The sequence below is a fragment of the Myotis nattereri genome (genome assembly GCF_964212035.1).
Source record: "Myotis nattereri genome assembly, chromosome: 9".
Taxonomy (NCBI): Eukaryota; Metazoa; Chordata; class Mammalia; order Chiroptera; family Vespertilionidae; genus Myotis; species Myotis nattereri.
Window position 1 is genome coordinate 7244139 of NC_138084.1, and position 21682 is coordinate 7265820.

The 21682-nt window shown below is 60.1% G+C and overlaps 2 protein-coding genes across 2 annotated transcripts; both read right to left on the reverse strand.

Annotated features, from left to right (window-relative positions):
* Positions 1-954, reverse strand: MRGPRD (MAS related GPR family member D; the record flags this gene model as incomplete). Its single annotated transcript, XM_081099293.1, has 1 exon — positions 1-954. One exon carries the CDS (start codon positions 952-954, stop codon positions 1-3), a length of 954 nt encoding a protein of 317 aa, XP_080955419.1.
* A 12229-nt stretch (positions 955-13183) lies between these two features.
* On the reverse strand, positions 13184-21682 carry MRGPRF (MAS related GPR family member F). Its single transcript, XM_081099906.1, has 3 exons — positions 21293-21682; positions 18023-18136; positions 13184-14998 (listed from the first exon to the last, which is right to left on the reverse strand). Exons 2-3 carry the CDS (start codon positions 18068-18070, stop codon positions 14015-14017), a joined length of 1032 nt encoding a protein of 343 aa, XP_080956032.1. The 5' UTR covers positions 18071-18136; positions 21293-21682; the 3' UTR covers positions 13184-14014.

A 21682-nucleotide genomic window follows, 5' to 3' on the forward strand; every position in this document is an offset into this window, starting at 1 on the left:
TCAGACCCCTTCCTCGTTGTTGTAGCCGGAGGGGGTCTCTCTCCCCTCCAGCTCCGGGGCCTCCTGCAGCGCCCTCTGCAGCACGGCCTCCAGGGGCTCCCGGGGGCCCGCGTGGCGGCTGCCCACCAGGAAGTAGATGACCGGGTTGGCGCCGCAGCTCACGGTGGCGGACAGGCGCGACAGGCAGCTGTACAGGCGCACCACCTGGGGCCGCAGGTGCAGCCAGAAGAGGAGGAACCAGTAGAGGCCCAGGGGCAGGGCGCAGACGAGGAACACCAGCACGGAGGCCAGGATGACCACGTACAGCCGCGTGGGCCGCCGCCGCCGCCACCGCCGGGAGGTCCTCCGCACCTGCACGAACAGGGTGGCGCTGGACACGGTCATCACGGGGGTGAAGATGCCCAGGATGAGCACGCTGAACACCGCGTCCACCACGAAGCACTGGTTCTCGTCCGAGCGCCAGTACTTGCTGCAGAAGACGGCGGCCAGGGTGTTCATCACCAGGGACAGCGTCCAGAGCGCCGCGCACACCCAGGCGGACAGGCGCGGGGACTGGTGCTGCCGGTGCCAGACGGGGCAGACGACAGAGACACAGCGCAGCGTGCTGATGGCCGTCAGCATGCTCAGGCCCGCCGTGTAGGCGAAGTACTTCACCCTGCGCAGCACCTCGGAGGCCATGGGGTGCGCCTCGGCGGCCTCCAGGCTGAGCACGGAGACCATGCAGAGCAGGAAGAGGAGGTCGGCCAGGGCCAGGTGCAGCACGTAGACGGTGCAGGGCGTCCTCCGCACGCGGCAGCTCAGCAGCCACACCACCAGGCCGTTGCCCGCCAGGCTGCACACGCAGGTGAGCAGGGTCAGGGCGCTCAGCACCCAGTAGGGCACGCCCAGCGCCCGCGGCTCCGGGCTGCTGGGGTCGGGCGTGGGCGCCTGGCTGTCATTCAGAGTCTGGTTCATCCTGTGGCAGAAGGTGGACCTGCGTGAGGTTCTGTGCTGCGTGGACCCTGGGGACTTCGGGGAGCCCCACCCCGAGTTTCATGCTTCCGGGCCCTCAGGCTTTTGGCAACAGGCCCTGCCCAGGAGGCGACCCTTTGCCCTCCCAGCGGCTTCCAGCCCCCCTGAACCTGCCACCAGGGCCCCTTAGGTGCCCAGAGCTATGGAGGCCCTTGGCCATGTTAAGAGGCTCTTCTAGTTTTTTTTTTTTTTTTTTTTTTAATATATTTTATTGATTTTTTTACAGAGAGGAGGGAGAGGGATAGAGAGTTAGAAACATCGATGAGAGAGAAACATCGATCAGCTGCCTCCTGCACACTCCCTATTGGGGATGTGCCCGCAACCAAGGTACATGCCCTTGACCGGAATCGAACCTGGGACCCTTCAGTCCGCAGGCTGACGCTCTATCCACTGAGCCAAACCGGCTAGGGCAAGAGGCTCTTCTAGTTTTGAGCTTATTTTTTTCAATCACGAAGAGACATCGATTGACTTTTCTCAAAGGCTCTTCCTACATCTATTGATAATATCATTTTTCTCCTGTAATTCAAATCCTGTGAAGTGAACTTCAGGTGCAAAGAGTAGGATGAGTCACGCCCTCCCGCTAGCACACAGGACCAGCAGGCCGTTTAAAGGAAAGCAAAAGCTGCCCAGCCAGCCTGGCGCAGTGGTTGAGCATTGACCTATGAACCAGGAGGTCACAGTTCGATCCCCAGTCAGGGCACATGCCCGGGTTACAGGCTCCATCCCCAGTGTGGGGTGTGCAGGAGGCAGCTGATCAATAATTCTCTCTCATCATTGATGTTTCTCTCTCTCTCTCCCTCTCCCTTCCTCTCTGAAATCAATAAAAATATATTTAAAAAAATAAAATCATTTAGTTTCCCGCTTATCTCCATCCCAGCTCCCCCACCCCCAGCACTTACCTGGAAATGCTCTTAACTACTTTACATGGATGCTTGCTGTTGTTATTTTTTTGTTTGTTTGTTTTTTGTCAACGCTATGATTTTAGGATAGTTACAGGTGATGGCATGGAAAAGCAGTTTTTTGTGGTTTGAAATTTTATTGCTCGAACCAAATGAGCCACTGGCCAGGGCTGTGGTATTATCTTTTTTTTTTTTTTTTAAATATATTTCTTTATTGATTTAAGAGAGGAAGGGAGAGAGAGATAGAAACATCAATGAGGAGAGAGAATCATTGATCGGCTGCCTCCTGCCTGCCCCCCACTGGGGGACTGAGCTGCAACCCGGGCAGGTGCCCTTGACCATAATTGAACCTGGGACCCTTCAGTCCGCAGGCTGATGCTCTCTCCACTGAGCCACACTGGCTAGGGCTGTGGTATTACCTTTTATCAAGGTGAAGAAGTTCCCTTTCTGGCTTTCTGACCATTTATTTATCATAAATGAGTGACAAAATTTATCACAATTTCTTTTTCTGCATCTACGGAATCATTTTCCCCCTCCCTGAATCTGTTTCTGTGGTGAATACACAGTGATAGGCTTTCTGATGCTTATTTAGCCTTCTGTGTCCTGGACAAATCATTTCCAATTTGCTGTTTGCCCCCTGCTTGGGTGCTGGGATTTTTTTTTGGCAAATTTTCACCCATGTCCGTAAGTGAACTGGGCCATGATTTTGCCTTCTGGTGCCGTCTTTGTATGCTTTGTATTCAAAGCTGTAAGGCTTCTCTGGCTTCATGAAAGGACTCAGAGAGATGGCCCTCGCTCTCTCCCCTCTAGAACAGTTTCTATCACGTGAGGATTATCTTTCTTTGAAGGTTTGGCTGAAAGTGGACCATCTGGCCTGGCGACGTTTCTGTGGCTGCGGACAGGCAGAGCGGTGAGAAAACCCTACAGCTCCTGCTGATTTACTGTGAGGTGTGTTCAGATTCTCCATCACTTCCTGACTTAGAGTAGGTGACATTATTTTTCCAGAAAATTGTTCCTGTCCTCTGGTTTCATGTTTATTGGTGTAATGCTTTTATAATTTTTAAAAGTTTAATTCTATCTGCCATTTTTAATTTGTGCCTTTGCTTCTTTTGTCCTTCATCTATCTGCAGGAGGTTTGTATTTTGAGAATTGTTTTTTTGTTGTTAATCCTCATTCGAGGATATTTTTCCATTGATTTTTTTTTTTTTTTTTAGAGAGAAACATCGATGTGAGAGAAACACACCGATCGGTTGCCTCCTGCACAAGCCCTGGCCAGGGCCTGGGCCGGGGAGGAGCCTGCAACCAAGGTACGTGCCCCTGACCAGAATCGAGCCCAGGACCCCTCGGTCCACAGGCCGACGCTCTATCTACTGAGCCAAACCGGCTAGGGCTTTTGAGAATTGTTTTATTTCAAAAATCATCTCTATTGTTTCTTTGCTTCCGAGCTGCATAGGTGCCCTGTGGCTACAATCAGAAGCCTCTTCCTTAGGTTCAAGACAAAGTGAAATAATATTTATCAGACTTATACCATGTGCCAGATACATAGTGCTATATAGAGAGAACATATATACATACAGAATAACACACATACCTGGTACATACACACAGCGATATACATGTATAACGCACATAGGTAAACATAGCATGTACACACGTGCACACATATACACAACATACAATACAGACATATATGTGTACACACACACACTCAGCAGTGACCACGATGGACAAAGCCTGTGCTCAGAGAGCACAGTCCAGGGAGGAAACACACGCTTAGATACAACTACCTGCTACGACCACGGCAGAAAAGTAACAAGGTGGGGACTCAGAGGTCCTGAGGGCTGAAGGCAGCTGGGAGAAACCGGGTGAAGGGATGAAGGACCGAGCAAGGATCCCCTTGGCCTCCCTTAGCAGACCGGACCCCTCCTTCAATGCCACTCAAAGGCCACGCTCAGGCGTGTTTGGGCAGCTCTCCCAGGAGGGAGGATGTGGGCTGAGCGGACAGGGCGGGGATGCACACTGCCACCCCCAGTCCTTATGACACTGGGCCCCCAGGCCAACACCTCCTCCACCTCCCCGCTCACATGGGGCCCTGCCTGCTCTGGGTCAGGGGTCCCTCCGCCTGGACAGGGGCCCTGGAACACCTGGGCCTCTTCCTAGTGGTCACTAGCTGTCCACCCGCAAGTGCTGACTGAGGACAGACTGGGCCGGTGCTGTTCCAGGTCCGGGGGCAGAGGGACAAGCAGACAGACGCTGTGCCTCCCGGAGATGATGTTCTGAGGGGAGATTGTCAGTGAGCAGGAAGAGCGTGGCTTCCCACGTGACAATGTCCCCGTGGAGCGGGGACGCTGTCACGGAGGAGCCGCTCGGGGAAACGCCAACAGATAACGGCTGGGCGAGGGGATGGAGCACTGAACGGAGGGGCTGGTGTCTAAGTGGGGTGGCTCCAGAAGACGGCCCCAGGGGGCGGCCCTCAGCAGCAGAGACACTGTTCTTTCTTAGGCATCCCCTTTTCCAGCAAAAGTAGAAGGGAGGTCAAATACTGGGATCGAGGAAAGAGAACAGAGATTTGGGAGGTTGGAAGAGAGAGGAGCCCTTATCCCGACTGCTGTGAACTGAATTGTGCCCTCTTCAAATTCACCTGTTGAAGCCCTAACCCACAATGCAACTGTATTGGGAGATAAGGAGGCACTTAAATGAGGTCATAAGGGTGGGGCCCTGATCTAATGTGATTAGTGTCCTCTTCTGAAGAGACACCAGAGGGCGCTCCCTCCCTCCTTCTCTTGTGTGCATCTCTCCCCTGCCCCCCAACCTTCCCAACCCTCCTACCCTCCTACTCCCCAGTGTGAGGACAGAGAGAAGGCGCCAAGAAGTGAGCTCTCCATGGCCAGCACCTCCATCTTAGACTTCCAGCCTCCAGAAGTGTGAGAAACAAACGTCTGTTTGGAAGCGACTGCCTGCTGTGTTTTGTTGTTTTGTTATGGTACCCGAGCGACTAATGCACTAACTGGCAGGAACTCAGGACCTGTGAATATTTCCTAATGAAAGCAAACAACACATGCACTGTGTGGAAATGGACCACATGATTCTCTCTTTCTAAAATATATTTTACTTGTTTATTGTGTGTTCTCCATGGGAATGAAAGCTCCTCGGGCAGGGACTTGTCTGTATTCCCTGGGACCTACCGCTGTGCCTGTACACAGCAGGTGTCCAATAAATGTTTTTGTAGACTGGATGGGCATGAGTCCGGCAGATCTTTGGGGTTTCTGCGGAGGCTGGTACCGGAGAGGGGGCTAGAGGGGAACCCTGCCACCTCCCATTTTCACCTTTCAGTGTTGACAAGTGGGTGGAGCTGGACTCAGTGGGGGTCCGTGGGTGCAGAGGTACCCCAAGCAGCCTTTGGGAAGGGATGGGGGAGCTGGGTTCCTGCCTGTGGACCCCCTGGTCTGGGACGGACCCCGGACCTTGAGACAGAACATACACATTTGGGGGAGTCACCCTTCAGGCACCAGCTCCCCGAGGAGCCGGAAGAATGGGTTCTCCTGGGCTTGGAGACACTTGGGGATGGAGGGGGAGGGAGGGATGGGAGGGAGCTGACCCTTCTCCCCCGCTCCAGCCCCTAATCTCTGCGGGGGGCCCGGCTCCCTCTGGGCTCTGTCTCACAGCCCCCAGAGGCGTAGGGCCCCATCCCGAGTGGGGTCCCTCTCATGGAGCCAGCGTTGGAGTGCCGGGCCCAGCAGAGGCGAACCACACGATTCTTAACTCCGGCTTCTCCGCCGTGATGGGAGCTGCACGGTGGTGGGGATGGATGTGCGTGTCCCGGCCAGGCCTGAATCAGGTCCTGGCACACAGTCGGCGCTCAATAAATGTGGACTGGCCCCTGAGCTAAGTGTTATGTTCTGTGCCCCCAGACTTCCAGGCCCTCCTTCCCTCGGCATGGTCTGACCACGCCTGCTCAGGCGGTGTGCCCCTTGGACTGTGAGGCTCACCCCGGGCCTGCATAGGACTTGACCCATCTCCGTGTCCCCAGCACGCAGCCGACGTAGCGAACGCTGAATAATGACCTGCCGCTGGATGAGGGCTTAACATACAGACTCTACCGTTAGCTTTACTCTAAAGCCCCGTCCTCCAAAGCCTGGTCAGGATTTTTGTTGGTTCCACGGGAGACTGGTGGAAATGTGTTATCTCCCACGACTGCTATCATATTGCCCATTTCTCCTTGTGCTTTAAAGATTTCAAAAAAATCTGCACAGAGGGAACACCAGTCTTACTTGAAAAGATCCGAATGCTAAGCAGAAAGTACGATCTCGCCCCGATCTCATCCTCATGGCACTGCTAATGTGTGATCATGTCCTTGCAGGTTGTTTGCTGTGCATTTCCATAGGAATTTGTTTTCACATCAATGAAAATATATTACCCGGCTGTTTCACAAGCTGCTTTTTCAAAACCTAACTGGATGTCTTTTCCTCCCACTGTGCCCCCGGGAGCTGCCTGTCGCACCTCCGTCCTGGCTCTGCCATCTCGTTGGTGGGGGTGCTCCGTGCGGCAGCGCCCGTGGGCCTCATACACTCAGAATGGGAGCGAGACAGGCTCCATCAGCCCCGGGTACAAGAGGCGGGACCGGAGAAGGCGAGACGCCTGCCAGGGGCTGCAAGGTGTCGCTTGTTCCCATCATGCTGTCCCGCCTCCGCCCGGGGCAAACGCAGGGCCTCTCACCTGCTTCCGATGTGGCGCCCTGTCCTTCCGGGACGGTGGCCGCCCCCTCCGCACGCCGCTGGTCCGACCCTTCGGCAGGTCCCCTTGGCCCCGGCCTTGGAGCTGTTTTTCCTCAGTCTCCCACCCGGGCCTCAAAGGAGCCCAGTCCCCCGGAGCCTTCAAAGAACCTTCTGCTCCTTCTGAGGAGCCAAAGGGGAGCTGAGGTATAAATGCAGGAAGGCCCCCGCCCCCGGGGCTGTGGGAGAGCAGCTGGGGCTAATGGTCTGCCAGGCGTGCCCTCAGCTCCTGCCCAGGGGAGGGCTGGGATGCAGGGAGATGGATGGGACGGGGTGGGGGGGCCTTCGGGGAGCAGTGGGAGGCTCCCCCTCTCCCGGCCATCCTTCCCGGAGGCCACCTGGGACAGCCTCCGAGACCTCAGAGCATTAGCAGCTCCCTTGTCGGAAGTCAGGCTCTTGTGGGCTGGGAGAGCCATTATGGCTGCCCGTCCGCCTGCAGGGTGAGGCGCTGGCTAATGGGCTTGCCAGGGGCTCTGCGACGAGGGGTGGGAGGAAGGAGCACCGGACCCCGAGTCCAGGGCCTCATTTCACATCCGAGTTCTGCAGCTTGCTAGTTGGGGGCCCTGTAGTTCAGGTGACCTGAGCGCCCACGTCCTCACCTAGTTGCTCGGATGCCCTCCCGTGCCGCCCTCAACTCCGCCCAGGAATCGGGGGGTTTCAACCGAATGGGGCCCCAGGTGACTGGGAGGAACTGGACTCTCTCTCCCTCACATCTGCTGAGCCCACTCTCCCGCCTAGTAATTGAAGAATCAGATGAAACGGGGTCCCTCCGGGGCAGGACGGAGGCTGACACTGTACCGGGATCACCTGGCATGCCAGGCCGCCTGCTGGACCGAGCAAGGGCAGCGTGTTGGGTGATGGAAGTTGGAGGCCCCTGGGACTGCGTGTTCACCCTCCCTGCCCCGCCCTGGAGTGGAGGGGGGAGCGTGGCACACGCTGGGCACCAGCCTTGGAAACAAATGTGAGCGAGGAGAGGAAAGGTGGGACCTCAGACCTCGAACCCATGAGCGACGCAGATCGACGTTGATAACAGGGGGGACCCAGGACACCCCAGGGGACCTGGACCACCCGCTCTTGCAGGAGCCACTCCAGCTGCCAGGGGCTCTCATTCGGGGCCATGGAGGCCTTCTTGCCTCAGGAGCCTCTCCCGGGCGGTGGTTCTCATCGCTGCAGGGGAGGCCGCTCAGCCGAGTGTGAGAATGGGCCAGCGAGGAACACGGGGCCTCAGCCCTGAGACAGACACGCTGCCCGGGAGGACGGGGGCTTCCCCAGGCAGGAGTGCTCCTGCTCCCGCACCTCCTGTGCCTGGCGTGTGCAGAGGCTCACATTTCTTTACTAATTGTGGATGCATGGACCTGGATCCAGCTGTCCCCGGAGCCCATCCGCCCCTGGACTTTTCTGTCACTCGGACTAACCCATTCTGTCTGTGCGCCCGCACGCATGTGCGTTTCAATGGGGATTCTGTCACTTGCAACCGAGAATCCTGACCAGCGGGGAGCTGGGACCTACGCGAAGGAGGCAGGTTGCAAATCCCCGCCCTCAGACCTGTGCTTGGCTGGGCCTGGCGGGATGACACACACGGTGACGTACTCCCTGCGACAGGAAGCAGCTCGGCTCTCCTCCCCTCGCCAAGGCGGGTGTTTTCTTTGCTCCAAGGTCTCAGGGAGGCCATTCAGCCGAGGCCCGAGCGGGGCCTGAGTCCCCGAGACCTGTGCCGAGTGAGAACGCCCGGGCCCGGGTTTAGAATCAAGGCCTGGGACTCTACAAGGGGCCTGGGTTTGGTTACTAATTCATGGAGCCGATGGCAAACAAGGAAGCCAAGTACTGTTATGTTCCTTGCAGGCTGTTGGACGGAGAGACTCGTTCTGCGTGGGCTTTGCGTGGGCTTGCAGCGGTTCTCAACCTCTGGGTCGCGACCCCTTTGGCGGTCGAATGACCCTTTCACAGGGGTCGCCTAAGACCATCCTGCATATCAGATATTTACATGACGATTCATAACAGTAGCAACATTACAGTTATGAAGAAGCAACGAAAATAATTTTATGGTTGGGTCACAACATGAGGAGCTGTATTTAAAGGGCCAGAAGGTTGAGAACCACTGGCTTAGAGCCAGAAGCTACCGGCAGCTCTCAGGGGGTGGGTTTAGGTGAGGTGGGCGGGGCTTCCTTCCTTCTCCCCTGACCCCGCCTCCTGCTCCAGGGCCCAAGTGTGACCCCGTTTGGCCAAGTAAGATTCAGGGGAAGATGACTAGAAATGCCCCCTTCCCACAATTTACACCACCCCCAGCTAGATTAGAGTTAGGTTCCTGTGCTTGTCACCACACCTCCTGGCTGCTGTGGTATGAACATCTATCTGTCTAGGGAGCTAATCTATAATCGGTCATCGATACTCTCTAGTGGCATAAAGCAGAGTGGCTGCCTGCGGCTGGGGGCAGCAGCAGGGGGAGGGCTGCCTGGCTGGGTTCGCGGGGAGATTTTTGCGGGATGACGGAAATGTTCTTTCTCGGGGGGATGCAAACATCCATGTCTTGACTTGGTGAAGACACGGCGTCCGCACGTGTTGGAGATCATCAGACTATATACGAAATGGGTGCGTGCACCAGTATATAAATCAGATGCAATTAAGCCAATTAGAAAACCTTTGAAAACATGTCTGAGCGGGGAGCCTTCGGAATTGCCAGGAAACTTCGCGCTGGCATTCCGACGCCCTGAAGCCGAGTTTTCCATGAGTCCTCGCTCTGTGAACTGCGCCGTTGTTTCCTCCGAGCCCCTCCTGGCGGCTCTCCAGCCCCACTGGCTCCAAATATGCTCTCTTGCGCTCGCACTCGGCTGTCCCGGTCCGGAGGGTCTGCGTCCTGTGTGCGCGTGCATAGCTTCGGCCTGGTCAGCCGAGGTGGGGGCGCATCTCCCTGGACCTGGCTTCTCCCCATGCACTGGGAGGCGGGGCCCGAACGGCGCCATCTGTCCAGCCTGCCTCCGGCACGAAGCCCGGGCTTCCCGGGAAGGAGTCCTCTGGCCTGAGAGAGCTGTGCTCACGCCGAAGATCTTGGGTTTTAAAATCCTGGCAGAAAAGCCAGGTTATTGCAAATCCGCGGCGGGCGGGGCATTCGAGAAAGCTGGGCGGGTGCCAGGCAGCGTGCACTCCCTCTGGGAAGATGGAGACAGGAAGAGGCCTCGGCCTGCAGGCTGTTCGAGTGCTGCCTGTGGAACACGTGTCGGCCTCCCACCCCCTGCCGGTTGCAGATGCCTTCGAAGCCGTCCCTTTGATCTCAGTCGCGTGTGGAATCCAACAAGGATGGTCTGGGTCCTTGGGCTGTGACGGCATCACCCAGGGCCCAGCTCCCAGGGCTTTGCTGATGGGAGACACGGAGGGCAGAGGCCTGCACTTCCAGGGAAGCGAGATGATTGCTGCGGGGCCTGTGGACGATGACCGGGCTCAGCCAGGGCCCCCCACCTGCTGGGCTGACCTTGGACCCGGAGCTCCGTCTGTGAGCCTGTTGTGAAGATCAAATGAGACGTGTAGGCGGAGCTCTCAGCACAGGGCTCACTGCATATAGTAGTTAGTCCCTTGATAAATGGCGGTCACTGCCTTCATCGCCTGTGCCTGGGATGGGCTGTTACGTGCGGGTCCCTCCTTCCGTGGCCACCTTCTCCCTTCCCTCCTCGTGCCCCAATGCCTGATCGCAGAACTCGAGGAAACAGGCACAGCAACACCGACCTTGCCCTGGACGTAGCCTGCACATCCCTGGCATTGGCTGTGCCTTCTCCTCGTGTTTATTTCTGCAGAGACGGTGGTGGGAAGCACGGGGAAGCATAGAGGTCTGTCCTGACCCCGGCCCACCCTGTCCCTTTCCCCTCCCAATCCTGCATGTCCCATGGGATGGAAAATCCGGTGTGCCGAGCCGTCAGGGCCATGGGTGAACCTGCACTCAGCCCCATGTTGGGTGCCATATGTGCCACGCCCACACAGCCAGGTTCGGTGAGCCTGAGAGGGGGCGGTGAAGGATTAAGAAAAGACAGACAAAAGAATAAAGCTGGGCACTAGGTGGGACGCTGCCCTCTCTGATGGAGAGGCAGCACCACGGCTTGCAAGGCGAGTCTTTATTTTATAGACAGATTCCACGAGGCAAAGTAAGGGCATGGTTACAATGTTCTCACGGGTTTCGAATCTACTCAATTACATGCACCTGATCAAGCTTTGTTTACTTGCTGCACCTCCTGCAGCCCATGTCACTCAGCCACGTGGGGCCACAGGTTCGGACCAATAAGGTCAAGCTTACAACCACAGCCTTTGGCTATAATTGTGCTGGGACTTGCACGTGGCTTTGCCAGGAGAGGATCGTGCCCTCTCATTAGTCCCAGGCTTGAACCTGTCCAAATGCTGTAGCCGCTCTCCACAGTCGGGCTTAGTAATAACCAGAGGAGAAAGACCATCAGTCTTTCTTTGTTCTTGTAGGAATGGTGGTACCCACTCCCTGCAACTCAGTTCTGTTTTCTGTGGACCAGCGAGTGTCAGGGGCGAGTGGCTAGATCCCTGGTTCCAGACAATTTCAGGGTGAACATCAGCAATGCTTGGAGCCCTTGCCTACTGCTTTCACTCAACACCCAGAAAGAAGGCAGCTGGGGAGGGCACTGGGGCCCAGCTGTGCTGCCTTAGGGAGTGGGGTGGGGTGGGAGGACAGCCCATCGCCCCATCCCTGCCTGGCTCCCTGGCCTGCTTGAATAATTAAACACCAGAGGAGGGAAGAGGGAGAGGGAGGAGGGAGCCGTGAGGCCTGCGGCTGCTGCCCGGCGGTCATCTGCCCTCCATTAGCCCAGAGGTGAGGTGGTCCAGGGCGTGGGCGGGAGGTGCAGAGATGCTCCAGGGATGTGGGTGGTCACAGAGGAAGTCTTGCTCCTCAGCCGACTAGCCATCAGCACAGGAGAAGTGGCTGCCGGCTGCAGGCCTAGTTCCTGGGTTCACGCCCCACCCTCCCAGGCCTGGTGCCTGCCAAGGGCAGATTCATGTTCACACCCAGGTCCTGGTCATGGGTAAGGGATGCCCACCCACCCACCTACTGGGTCTGGGCTCTGAACCTCGGCAGGCGGCCTCTCCAAGCTCCTGGGGAAGCTCCCCACAAAGGCTCAGGGCTGGAGGCTGGGGTGGGGGCTCCTGAGGAAGCGGTGAACTCCAGGCACTGAAAACCCAGGCCCCCAATGACCGCCAATGGCCCCCAATGGCCCCCTCAGCCCCTTCAGGCCTGGGAGGGGTTCTGCCACAAGGAGATGCCAGGGGAGCTTTTGGGTGGAGGGTCCTGGTCTGCTCCCTCACGTAGGTACTAGGACCCTCCCGGCTTCTCTGAGTCCCCAGACGTGATAGACATGGTGGCCGAACTCTGCTCTCCTGGATCCTCTGGGTGGCGTGGGGAGGGCACACCCCAGCTGCTGGGAGAAAGGCAGGCCGTCCCGACTGCCTTCACCTGAGGCTCTGGAACCACACAGGGTCCCCTCTCTCTCTGAGCAGGGCCTTGCGGGCAGGCGTGGCTGGGACTGTCGGGAGGGGAGCTTGGGAGCAATGGCCTGCAGTGGCCAGGAGGGACGAGTCCTCAAGGAAGTGCATGTGGGTAGAATGCCAGCCTCTGGCAGTGCTGCTGCCTTGCTGGGCAGTCCACTCCGTTAGCCACCCCTCCTGCCCAGAGCGTGGGCACAGCCCTCCCCCCCTCCCCTGGCTCTCCACAGAGGAGGGGCCTGCCCCGCCTGGTCTCTCCTTGGGCCTCTGCAGTGAGCAGGCTCCCCCGGAGCTTCCGCGGAGCGGCCGGGGCCCGTGCTGGACACCAGGAGCCCAAGGTGGGGGAGACCGGAGGCCAGGGGGCGGTCGGGACGCTTTTGGGCCTGGAAGCCACCTCCTGGGAGGGACCCGGCCTATGCTGTGAAGTAGGGGGGTGCCGGGCAGAGGGGCGGCTCTGCTTCATGGAGTTTGGGAGGGGGAGCAGGAGAGGATGCAGCCCCCAACCAGGAGGCCTCCATGTGGACACACCGTGTTCCCCACAGTCAGGGCGTGGCGCCAGGTGGGCGTGATGAAGACCGAGGCGGCACCGAGGGGAGCAGGGCACCTGGGTGGGTGAGAGAGGGCTCAGGAGGATGGTGTGGCTGAGGAGCGGAGCTCACATCCGAGGAGCGGACAGAGCAGCCGGGAGAGGACACACAGGGGCTGGGGACAGAGCAGGTTGCGCTGGGGGTGGTGCATGGAAAGGAACAAGACTGCCAGGGCGGCCGGTGTGGCTCAGTGGTTGAGCGTCGACCTATAAACCAGGAGGTCACAGTTCAATTCCCAGTCAGGGCACATGCCTGGTTGCGGGCTTGATCCCCAGTAGGGGGCATGTAGGAGGCAGCCAATCAGCGATTCTCTCTCATCACTGATGTTTCTATCTCCCTCTCCCTCTCCCTTCCTCTCTGAAATCAATAAAAAATGTAATTTTTTTAAAAAAAGAAAGGAACACGACCATGGATAGGACAGAGGAAGTAAGATATAAAACGTTTATTGATATACATTTATTTCATAAAACTTCCTTTGGCTACGCTGGGCCACTGTGCTTGGAGGTGGGCTGGGTGGCCAGGTGGAACCAGTGCCCACTTCCGGATGGTCTGCAGGCACCTGAGGCCCAGGGGGCGGCAGCCGGCACGCGCCGTGTGCTCCGGAAGGCTGCCGAGGCTGGCATGGCGCCAGAAAGGAGGGTGACCTTTCTGAGCTGGCTGAAGGTCCTCCTGTCCCCACCTGTCTGCTGGGACCAGAAACACACCCGTGAAAGTCACCAAGGATTCATCAAGGGGGCAGGGACATCACCTGCAGAAAGACTGAGCCACAGGCAGGCTACCCGGGACCCTCTCCACTCACTCAGGTCTGCCACCGACACTGCCTCGAGAGGGTGGCGTGGTGAGAACAGGTGCCCCACGGGGGAGGTGCTGGTGGCCCACCGGTGCTGTGATGGCCGCGCCACTTTCCAGGGGGGCGCGTTCAGAGGGGCAGCAGGTGGACAGGGCTTGGCGGCCCCCTCCTCTCCTTCCCAGACCAGCCTGGGGTGAGGAGAGCCCCCCACTGGGGGACACTCTGTACAGGGGGTGCTGGTGCAGGAGACCCCTGGGGGAGCCTGGCAGGGCCTCAGGGCCTGTTTGCAGGCGGCTGCTGTCTCTTGGTCACTCACAGAGCCTCCAGCCCCGGGAGAAGGAGGCCGAGGGGCCGGAAGCAGACTTTCCTCCTTGTACTCGGGCACCAGGGCAGCAGCCCAGGCCCGTCCCCGACAAAGGGTCTCCGGAGGTCCCTCTGGTCCCTGCCTCCCCTCCAGGCGCCCATCTCTCAGGAGGCGTTCCCAGCGGGGCCCTGCATCTCCATGGTGACGGTGTTGGGCGTGCCGCCCCCAGCCTCGGCCAGCTCGGAGCCGTCTCGCAGGGCGCGCTGGAAGACCACTCTGAGCGGCTCCCACAGCCGCTGCGACTTGTCCCTCCCGGCCAGGAAGTAGACGACGGGCTTGGCGCTGCTGTTGACGCAGATGCACAGGTCGGTGACGTACTCGGGGAAGGGGGCCGGGATCCCGAAGGCCCAGAAGAGGAACCAGTCGATCCCCAGGTAGATGGAGGACACGAGGAAGACCGAGACCACGGCCAGGATGACGTGGTTGAGCTTGGAGGAGCGCTGGCGCCGCCGGGCCCGGCATTCCACGTGCACGACGAGTGCCAGGCAGGGCAGCACCATGAGCGGGCAGAAGATCAGGAAGAGCAGGATGCCCAGGAAGATGTCCATGTGCGTGCAGGCCGCCCTGGCGTCCTGGCGGCTCAGGAACACGCAGAAGTAGTTGTGGATGCCGGTGACCAGGAGCGACAGGGCCCAGAGCAGGGCACACACCACCGCCGACAGGCGCTTGGGCCGCTGCCGCCAGTACCAGGCGGGAAAGACGACCGACAGGCAGCGCTCGGAGCTGATGGCTGGCAGGAGGCTCACGCCGGCGAGGAACGAGCAGAGCCCCAGGATCCTGGACACGGCCCGGACGTACTGGGAAAAGGTGCTCAGGAAGTCGCCGGTGTTCAGGATGGAGAGCACGGCCTTGCTGGAGAGGTAGCCCACGTCGGCGCCCGCCAGGTGCAGGAAGTAGACGGAGAAGGGGCTCCTCTTGATGGAGAAGCCGAAGACCCAGAGCACCAGCCCGTTGCCCACCAGGCCGCACAGGCAGAGCAGCAGGAAGATGTAGTTCACGACGGGCGGCGGCGGCACAGTGGCGATCTGCTCGATGGTCAGGAAGCCGCGGCTGTGGAACTCCGGGGCCCCGAGCACGCCCGGATACATCTGCACGGGCACAGAGGGGAGACTCCGGTGAGGACAGCCGCGGGGCCCACCCCGCCCCGCTCTTGCGTCCAGGTGTGCTGGTCCTCACTACGGACTCTCACCGGAGCAGACAACACCCCTGATTCCACCCAGCGCCTCCACTCTGTGACCCAGGTCTGGAGCTAGCCGCCTTCGGGTGACAAGGGACATGCCCATCACTCACAGGGGCACCGGGTCGGCCGCCCACCTGCCAGGACAGACACCGGTCAAAGCACGTCCACGCGTGCAGGGGAGAGAGAAGCCGAGGAGCCTTTCCTGACGGGAGGAGACGAAGGAGACAGGGACAGGAAATGCAGGGCCGGGTCCGAGCCTGTGAGGGGTCTGACCTGCCGCCCAGGCTGTTCCTGGCACGGCTGCGGAGAGGCGGGGGCACCCTGCACCCATGACGGCCCTGCATCGCTGGGAGAGTGGGCGGCGCTACGTAGGGGACTGTCCCGTCCTTCGAAGATGCAGGCTCTCTGGGGGCAAAGGGGCTCGGTGTCTGCGATTCACTTGCAAACAGTCTGGGAGAAAAAGCGTAGCAAGGGATAGGGACAGGGATGGAGAGAGCAAGCTCATTGGAGCAAGGCCCGCAGTGAACGGCTGGAGGGTGTGTGCCGTGCGCCGTCCTGCTCTCCCAGGTTTTCTGTGCACCTGCACTATTTCACACTAAAATGTGAAAATATTTATTAAAAAATAAAACCGTGCACGTGCAAATGACAAAAAGAGTGGGCCTGGCTCACGGTGGGATCAGAGAGACCTGGGGAGTCAGAGGCGGCCCCTGCAGGGCCAGGGGACCTCTGGGATCTGGATGGTGGGGGGTTTGGGTCTGGTCTGGGGGTCCCTGGGGAGGGGGGTGCTGAGGCAGCAGGTATTTGTCAGGCCCCAGGGAAGCACTTTAACTATTGATCAGCATGTTAACAGTAGATCTGACCGCTCAGCTGTGTCCAGTGAACGTCAGCCTGGCTGCAGGGTCTGGGCTGGCCTGTATGTGCGTGAGGTGGGCCAGGTGCAGGAGGAGTGGGGGGCGCGGAGGCACACTGCAGAGCTCCCCCCTGAGCACGTGGGCAGCCGCTGGGCTCCAGCCCGTCAGCCTTCCCCGTCGCCAGAGGAGCCAGAGCTCTGGATGGTAATGAGCTCCTCCTGATCTTTAAATGTTCACGTTTAAAACACACTGTGGGGCCACCCACAACACGTCTGCACGCCGGATGCCGTGCTCAGGCTGCTGATTCTGACCTTGACCTCGCACCCCAGAGGCTGCCCGGCACTGTCACTCCCGTCCCACGCCCGGGCAGGCATCACTAATCCATCTCAGAGTCTTCACCACACAGCCGGCTGGAACCTGGCCATGGCCCTGGCCCCACTTCCCCACCTCCCCCTCTAAGGCCGGGTATCAGTTCCCATCGCTCATGACTCAGAAAACAAGACAAAAAAACAACAACAAATGGAAGGTCCTTGAGGCAGGACAGTTCTGCCACCTTCCGGATGGCCCCAGCTCGGGCAGGAAGCTGGGCCTGGAGGATTGCTCTCTGGGCCTGACACCCAGGAGCAAAGGGAGGGGCCTTCTGAGTCAGGTCGAGGGGAATCTACAAACAGGGACTGAAGGGTGTTGGCCAAACTTTGGGGAGCCTTTGTGAGGTCACTTTAAGCGGGTCCTGTTCTCCACCTATCTTCCTATAAGTACATTTATGGCTCCACATCTGTCCGTCAGCCCCAAGCCCCTCGCTTGCTCTTTATTCAGCCTTTCCTGCTGGTGGCCTTGACCACTCCAGGCCCGAGTAGCCTCCTGCCAGCCTCCTCTGAGCCGGGGGCGGACCTAGTAATTCCTGAGGCCGGGGCCTGAACAAGCCCCTGGAGCAGTGATTCTCAACCTTCTGGCCCTTTAAATATAGTTCCTCATGTTGTGACCCAACCATAAAATTATTCTCGTTGCTTCTTCATAACTGTGATGTTGCTACTGTTATGAATCGTCATGTAAATATCTGATATGCAGGATGGTCTTAGGCGACCCCTGTGAAAGGGTCGTTCGACCGCCAAGGGGGTCGCGACCCACAGGTTGAGAACCGCTGCCCTGGAGGACCGGCCTGGACACCGGGAGGGGACCGGCTGCAGGGGCTGTGTCGGACGGAGCGGACCATGGGCTGGAAAAAGCCTGCAATCCGGTCCTGGAGTCAGAGCGGGAGGCCCGGTGAGTCACTGGGCGGGGAGCTGCCATCCCCAGACACATGCCGCCTGTAAAATGCCCGCCCTGGAGCCAGGCCCCCTCCCCGCCCTGCCTTTTCTCAGGGGTTTCTGGAGGCTCCGCCCAGCCAAGCCCATCTCTGCTCCCCCGTGGCTGCCGCTCCACGTGGTCACTGCCAGGGGAGGGAAATGCCAGGGGCTGGAGGTCAGGGCCCTGGGCCGGCGTCCCGGCTCTGCCCCCACCTCCGGGCTCACCCCGCCAAGCCTCTGCACTTGCGGGAGCCTGTCTCCTCCCGGGGAAAGGCGGCACTAGGTGAGCTCGGAGTTTCTTCCACCGTGAGCGCGTCGCCCGGGTCAGAAGGGATGCCAGTGTTCAAGGGCTCTGGGAAGAAGGGGTCCCGGGTGGGGTGGGGGCTGTCGGTCTCAGCCACCGCTGGCGTCTGAAGACAGGAGGCGGGTGTGACTAAGACCCCGGCCGTGGGCGGCATGAGCAGGGTGATTCGGAGCCGGCCTCTCAGGGTGGCCGTGGGAGGTGGCCAACTGCCCATCTCCACAGGGAAGAGCTGGAAGGAGGTCTCCGTGTTGGTGACTGATGCCCCCCCCCGGGATTCAAGGTGTCAGTCCCCTGTGCTGGCCTCACTGAGGAGCACCCCGGGATCCGAGGGACCCAGCGACCAGTGCCAGGCCGTGTGGCCAGAGGGGCCCTGCTGCCCCCCTGCGCCCTGTGGAGCAGAGCGGGTGGAGCCGGGGAGATGCTGGGCGGGTCTGCCCCTCCCACCACACCTGTCCCACAGACCGGGGCCGTGGCGGGCCTTGGGCACTTGCCTTGTTCCTGTGGGTGGGATGGGTCTCCCAGGAGCCGTTCGCAGCCATCTCCGGGCCTGGGGAGTCCCGATTCCTCGAGGCTCTGCTCACAGCTCACTGGCCGGCGCACCCCACCTGCAAAGGCAGGAAGGGCCACATCAGGGCAGCAGGGTTCCCTGTCCCTTCCCAGGCCCTGTCCCCAGGGCCTCACCGTAGAGGAGAGGTGACAAGCAATCGCCTGCCTCCCTGTGAGGCAGGGCCATGTGGGAGGCACGGGGGTCATTCTGCTGAGTCCAGAGCAGGTCACCTCCTGCCTGGGCCCCTCGTTCACACCCTGCTGACATGGTAGTGGGGCCCACACATACTTCCTGGTACCGCCTCTGGGCTTAGCCCATGGTGGGACACGGGTTCCCCGAAGTCAGACCCAGAAGGCAGGGAGGCTTCCTGGAGGAGGTGGCCTTTGGCTGGGCCTGTGTTTGTAACATGCTAAGGGGTCTGGTCTTTCCCTTGAAGGTAGGACAGCTTGGTCATCACCATCAAACCCTCTGTCAATGACGGCCAGCTGGGAGCTGAGTACTGTGTCAGCTCCACATCCATCATCCTGTTTGTCCTTGATTTTTTTTTAAATATATATTTTTTGCTTTCAGAGAGGAAGGGAGAGGGAGAGAGAGAAACATCAATGATGAGAGCCATTGATCAGCTGCCTCTTGCACACCCCCCACCAGGGACCTAGCCTGCAACCCAGGCATGTGCCCTTGACCGGAATCGAACCTGGGACCCTTCAGTCCACAGGCCGACACCCTATCCACTGAGCCAAACCAGCCAGGGCCCGTTTGTCCTTGTGACCAGCTATGAGGCAGGTATTGTCATTCCCCTTTGATGGGGGTATGGGGCTCCGGGGGGTGAGGTCGCCTACCCAGGGGCACGGGCCACTGCCACTGCATGCGCTGTGGCTTTGCAGGCTTGTGGTCAGGACTCCAGCGGCCGTGAAGGCAGGAGCAGTCGGAGGGAGCAAGCCAGCAGGCCTCTGCCGTGGCCCAGGCTCCAGGCTGGTGGAAGGGCAGCTGGACCCAGTCAGGCAGGTCTGGGGGGCCTGGGAGGGGCGACAGTCTTAGGAGGGGGCTTCCCTGCCAGAGACAGGTCCCCCAAGCAGAACAGAGCTCATTGGCCCGCCTGATCCAGGTCCCCACCTGAGCTCTGCCTCCACAGGCCAGCACCTAGTCCTACTGTGCAGGTGGGGAAACTGAGGCTGTGTGCGGAGGAAGGGTCTTGCAGGGGCACAGGCGCGGCCAAAGGCTAGGCCTCTCCTCAGCTGGAGGGAGCACAGACAGCTCTACTCCCCCGGAATTCCTTCCTTCGCAGGCTGGGCAGCCCCCTCCACGCCCCCGCCAGGCCGGGGCGGAGGCCCCTGCAGCAGCCAAGCCCATTATTGGCTGGAAAGGGTGGCTGTCTGTGTGGGTTGCCACCCTTTCTTAACCCTTGGTAGCCCCCACCACCCCCACCCGCTGTGCCAGTGCAGCCCTCAGAACACGAGGCCACATGTGGTTGGGCCAAGCGGCCCTGGACAGCAGCCGGTACAGCGTGGTGGCGGAGCGGGTGCCCCAGAGAGGTTACTTGCGGGGGTGGGTGGGAGTCCTGCGGGCGAGTCCTTGATGTGCGTGCGGTGTGGGTTTGCAGATGGCAGTGCAAGGAGGTGTGTCGCTTAACCCGCCCCCCGCCAACACACACACCTCTCCAGTCTTGACTCTAGTTGGGCCACTGTTCCCATCACCAGGGGTAGGCTGCGTGCCTCGCCACCTACTGGGCTTGCCCAAGCTCTCCACGCCAGCCTGCAACCCCAACCTCCCCGCCTCCCCATCCTTCACACCCCTTGCACTGCGCCCTCGCTTCTCAGTGCCTGGACCCAGGGATGTCCTGAGGCTAGAGAGCCCTGCCCTTTCGCCAAGGCAGGTAAGACCCCCAACACACAGGGCCCCCAAGGGCAGCCGGCTGGGACCCGCGCATGGTGCCTGGCGTGTGCGGGGCCTGGAGTGGGCCTCGAGCCCCCCTCTGCTGACTGACGGAGGGGTGGGTGCCGTGTGTGTCTGAGCCCTCAGAGAAGAGCTGTTGCACTCACACAGAGGGACCAGAAGCCGAGTGGGCCCCAGATGGGCCCGAGAAGGACACGTGTGCAGCATGTGCATGGGACATGTGTGAGTGCGTGTGAATGTGTGTGCTCCTCAGGTTGGGATCGGGCCTACGAGAGCTAAAGCAGACAGAAAAACAAACAAAAAACCCCCCCAAAACCCCAAACTGCCAGCTCAGCTCACTCCCGACCCTCCTTTCAAAACCCAACACCCAAGGAGAGGCCCCTGACACCTACCTGTCTGCCTCCTCAGCCTCAGGAAGCTCTCAGCTCCTCCCACCCCCACTCACCTCCGCAGCCCCAAACCCATGCGGGCCCCAGGCGAGGCTGTCCTCCAGGAGGCCCAGCCCGTCTGCCAGCCCCTCTCCTGTCCCCGGGCTGCCACCTGGGCAGGACGAGAGCCCTGGCAGTCACTCCCCCAGACGCAGAGGCCTGCCTTGTCTCACCCCAGCCTCCCCCTGCAATCCTCTGCTCACAGCGTGTGTTGAAAGGCTTTTCTGGGGGAGTGGTACCTTCCAGAAAACTTCACAAACGGCCTCATCCAGTGCCAACTCCACCTCAGGTGTCTCAGGCCTGGGAGAAGGGGGGACCCAGCTGTCCACCCTCCGGTGGCTGCCAGGCTGACCCCTCTGTCCACCCCAGCGCCGGCCCCACACTGAGCCGCCTGAGCCTCGGTGCCCGGGGAAGGAGGCAGCGCAGCACTGGGGTGTGCGGAGTGCGTGCGAGCAGGGAGCCCTCTCCGGAGCTTGGGATGCTGCCGGCTGGGTGTTCCCTCCCCACCCTTCCAGGCGTGGACAGCTGCTGCCGAGGGTGGTGGAGGGACAGAGGGGGAGCCCACACCCACTGGCGGACAGAGCAGGGCCCTGGGGTGGAGGACAGCTTGAGGGTTGGGAGTTGCCAGAACACCAGGGCCAGCCCCACAGAAGGGGGACGCTCGAAGGTCCCCAGTGTCCCTGGGACTTCTGGAGCCTTGAGAGTTTGGGGTTGGTGACAACTCTCTCTGGGGTCTCAGGGCTCCTGCTTGGGGCTGTGGTTTCTGGAAGCTGCCTGCCCCAAAGGTGCCCACCTCATCCCCCTTCCCAGCTTGGCCTTCGCCTTGCAGTGTGGGTTTGCAGATGGCAGTACCTGGTTCCCGGACCTCCCTCCCCTGGGCCCCATGGAGCTACCTGCAGCTGTCCGGACCCTCCAGGCCGCCCCTTTGTGGAGGGCGCTTCGGTGATGCCCGCCTCCGGCTGCGATCCCCGAGGCGGCAGGCCAGTGTGGAGCGGGGCTGGAGCCTCAGCAAACGAAAGCCCAGAGTGTGGAGAGCCCGCGCCTGCTGCTAGGGAGATGGCTTTGGAAGCAGAACCCGCCCCAAACCCAATTCCAGGCCCGGCAGGAGGGGAGGGAGGGGGGAGGGGAGGGGCGGAGCGGGATGAGGCTTGGGGAAGGAATGCCCTGCTCAGGAGCCCCCCCCACCCAGAGCCCCACTGGGAACTCATCTCTCTGCCTGGTGACGTCAAGTTGGCCCGAGCACTGTGGCCAGAGTCCAGCTGTTAATCTCCCGCGCATCCTGG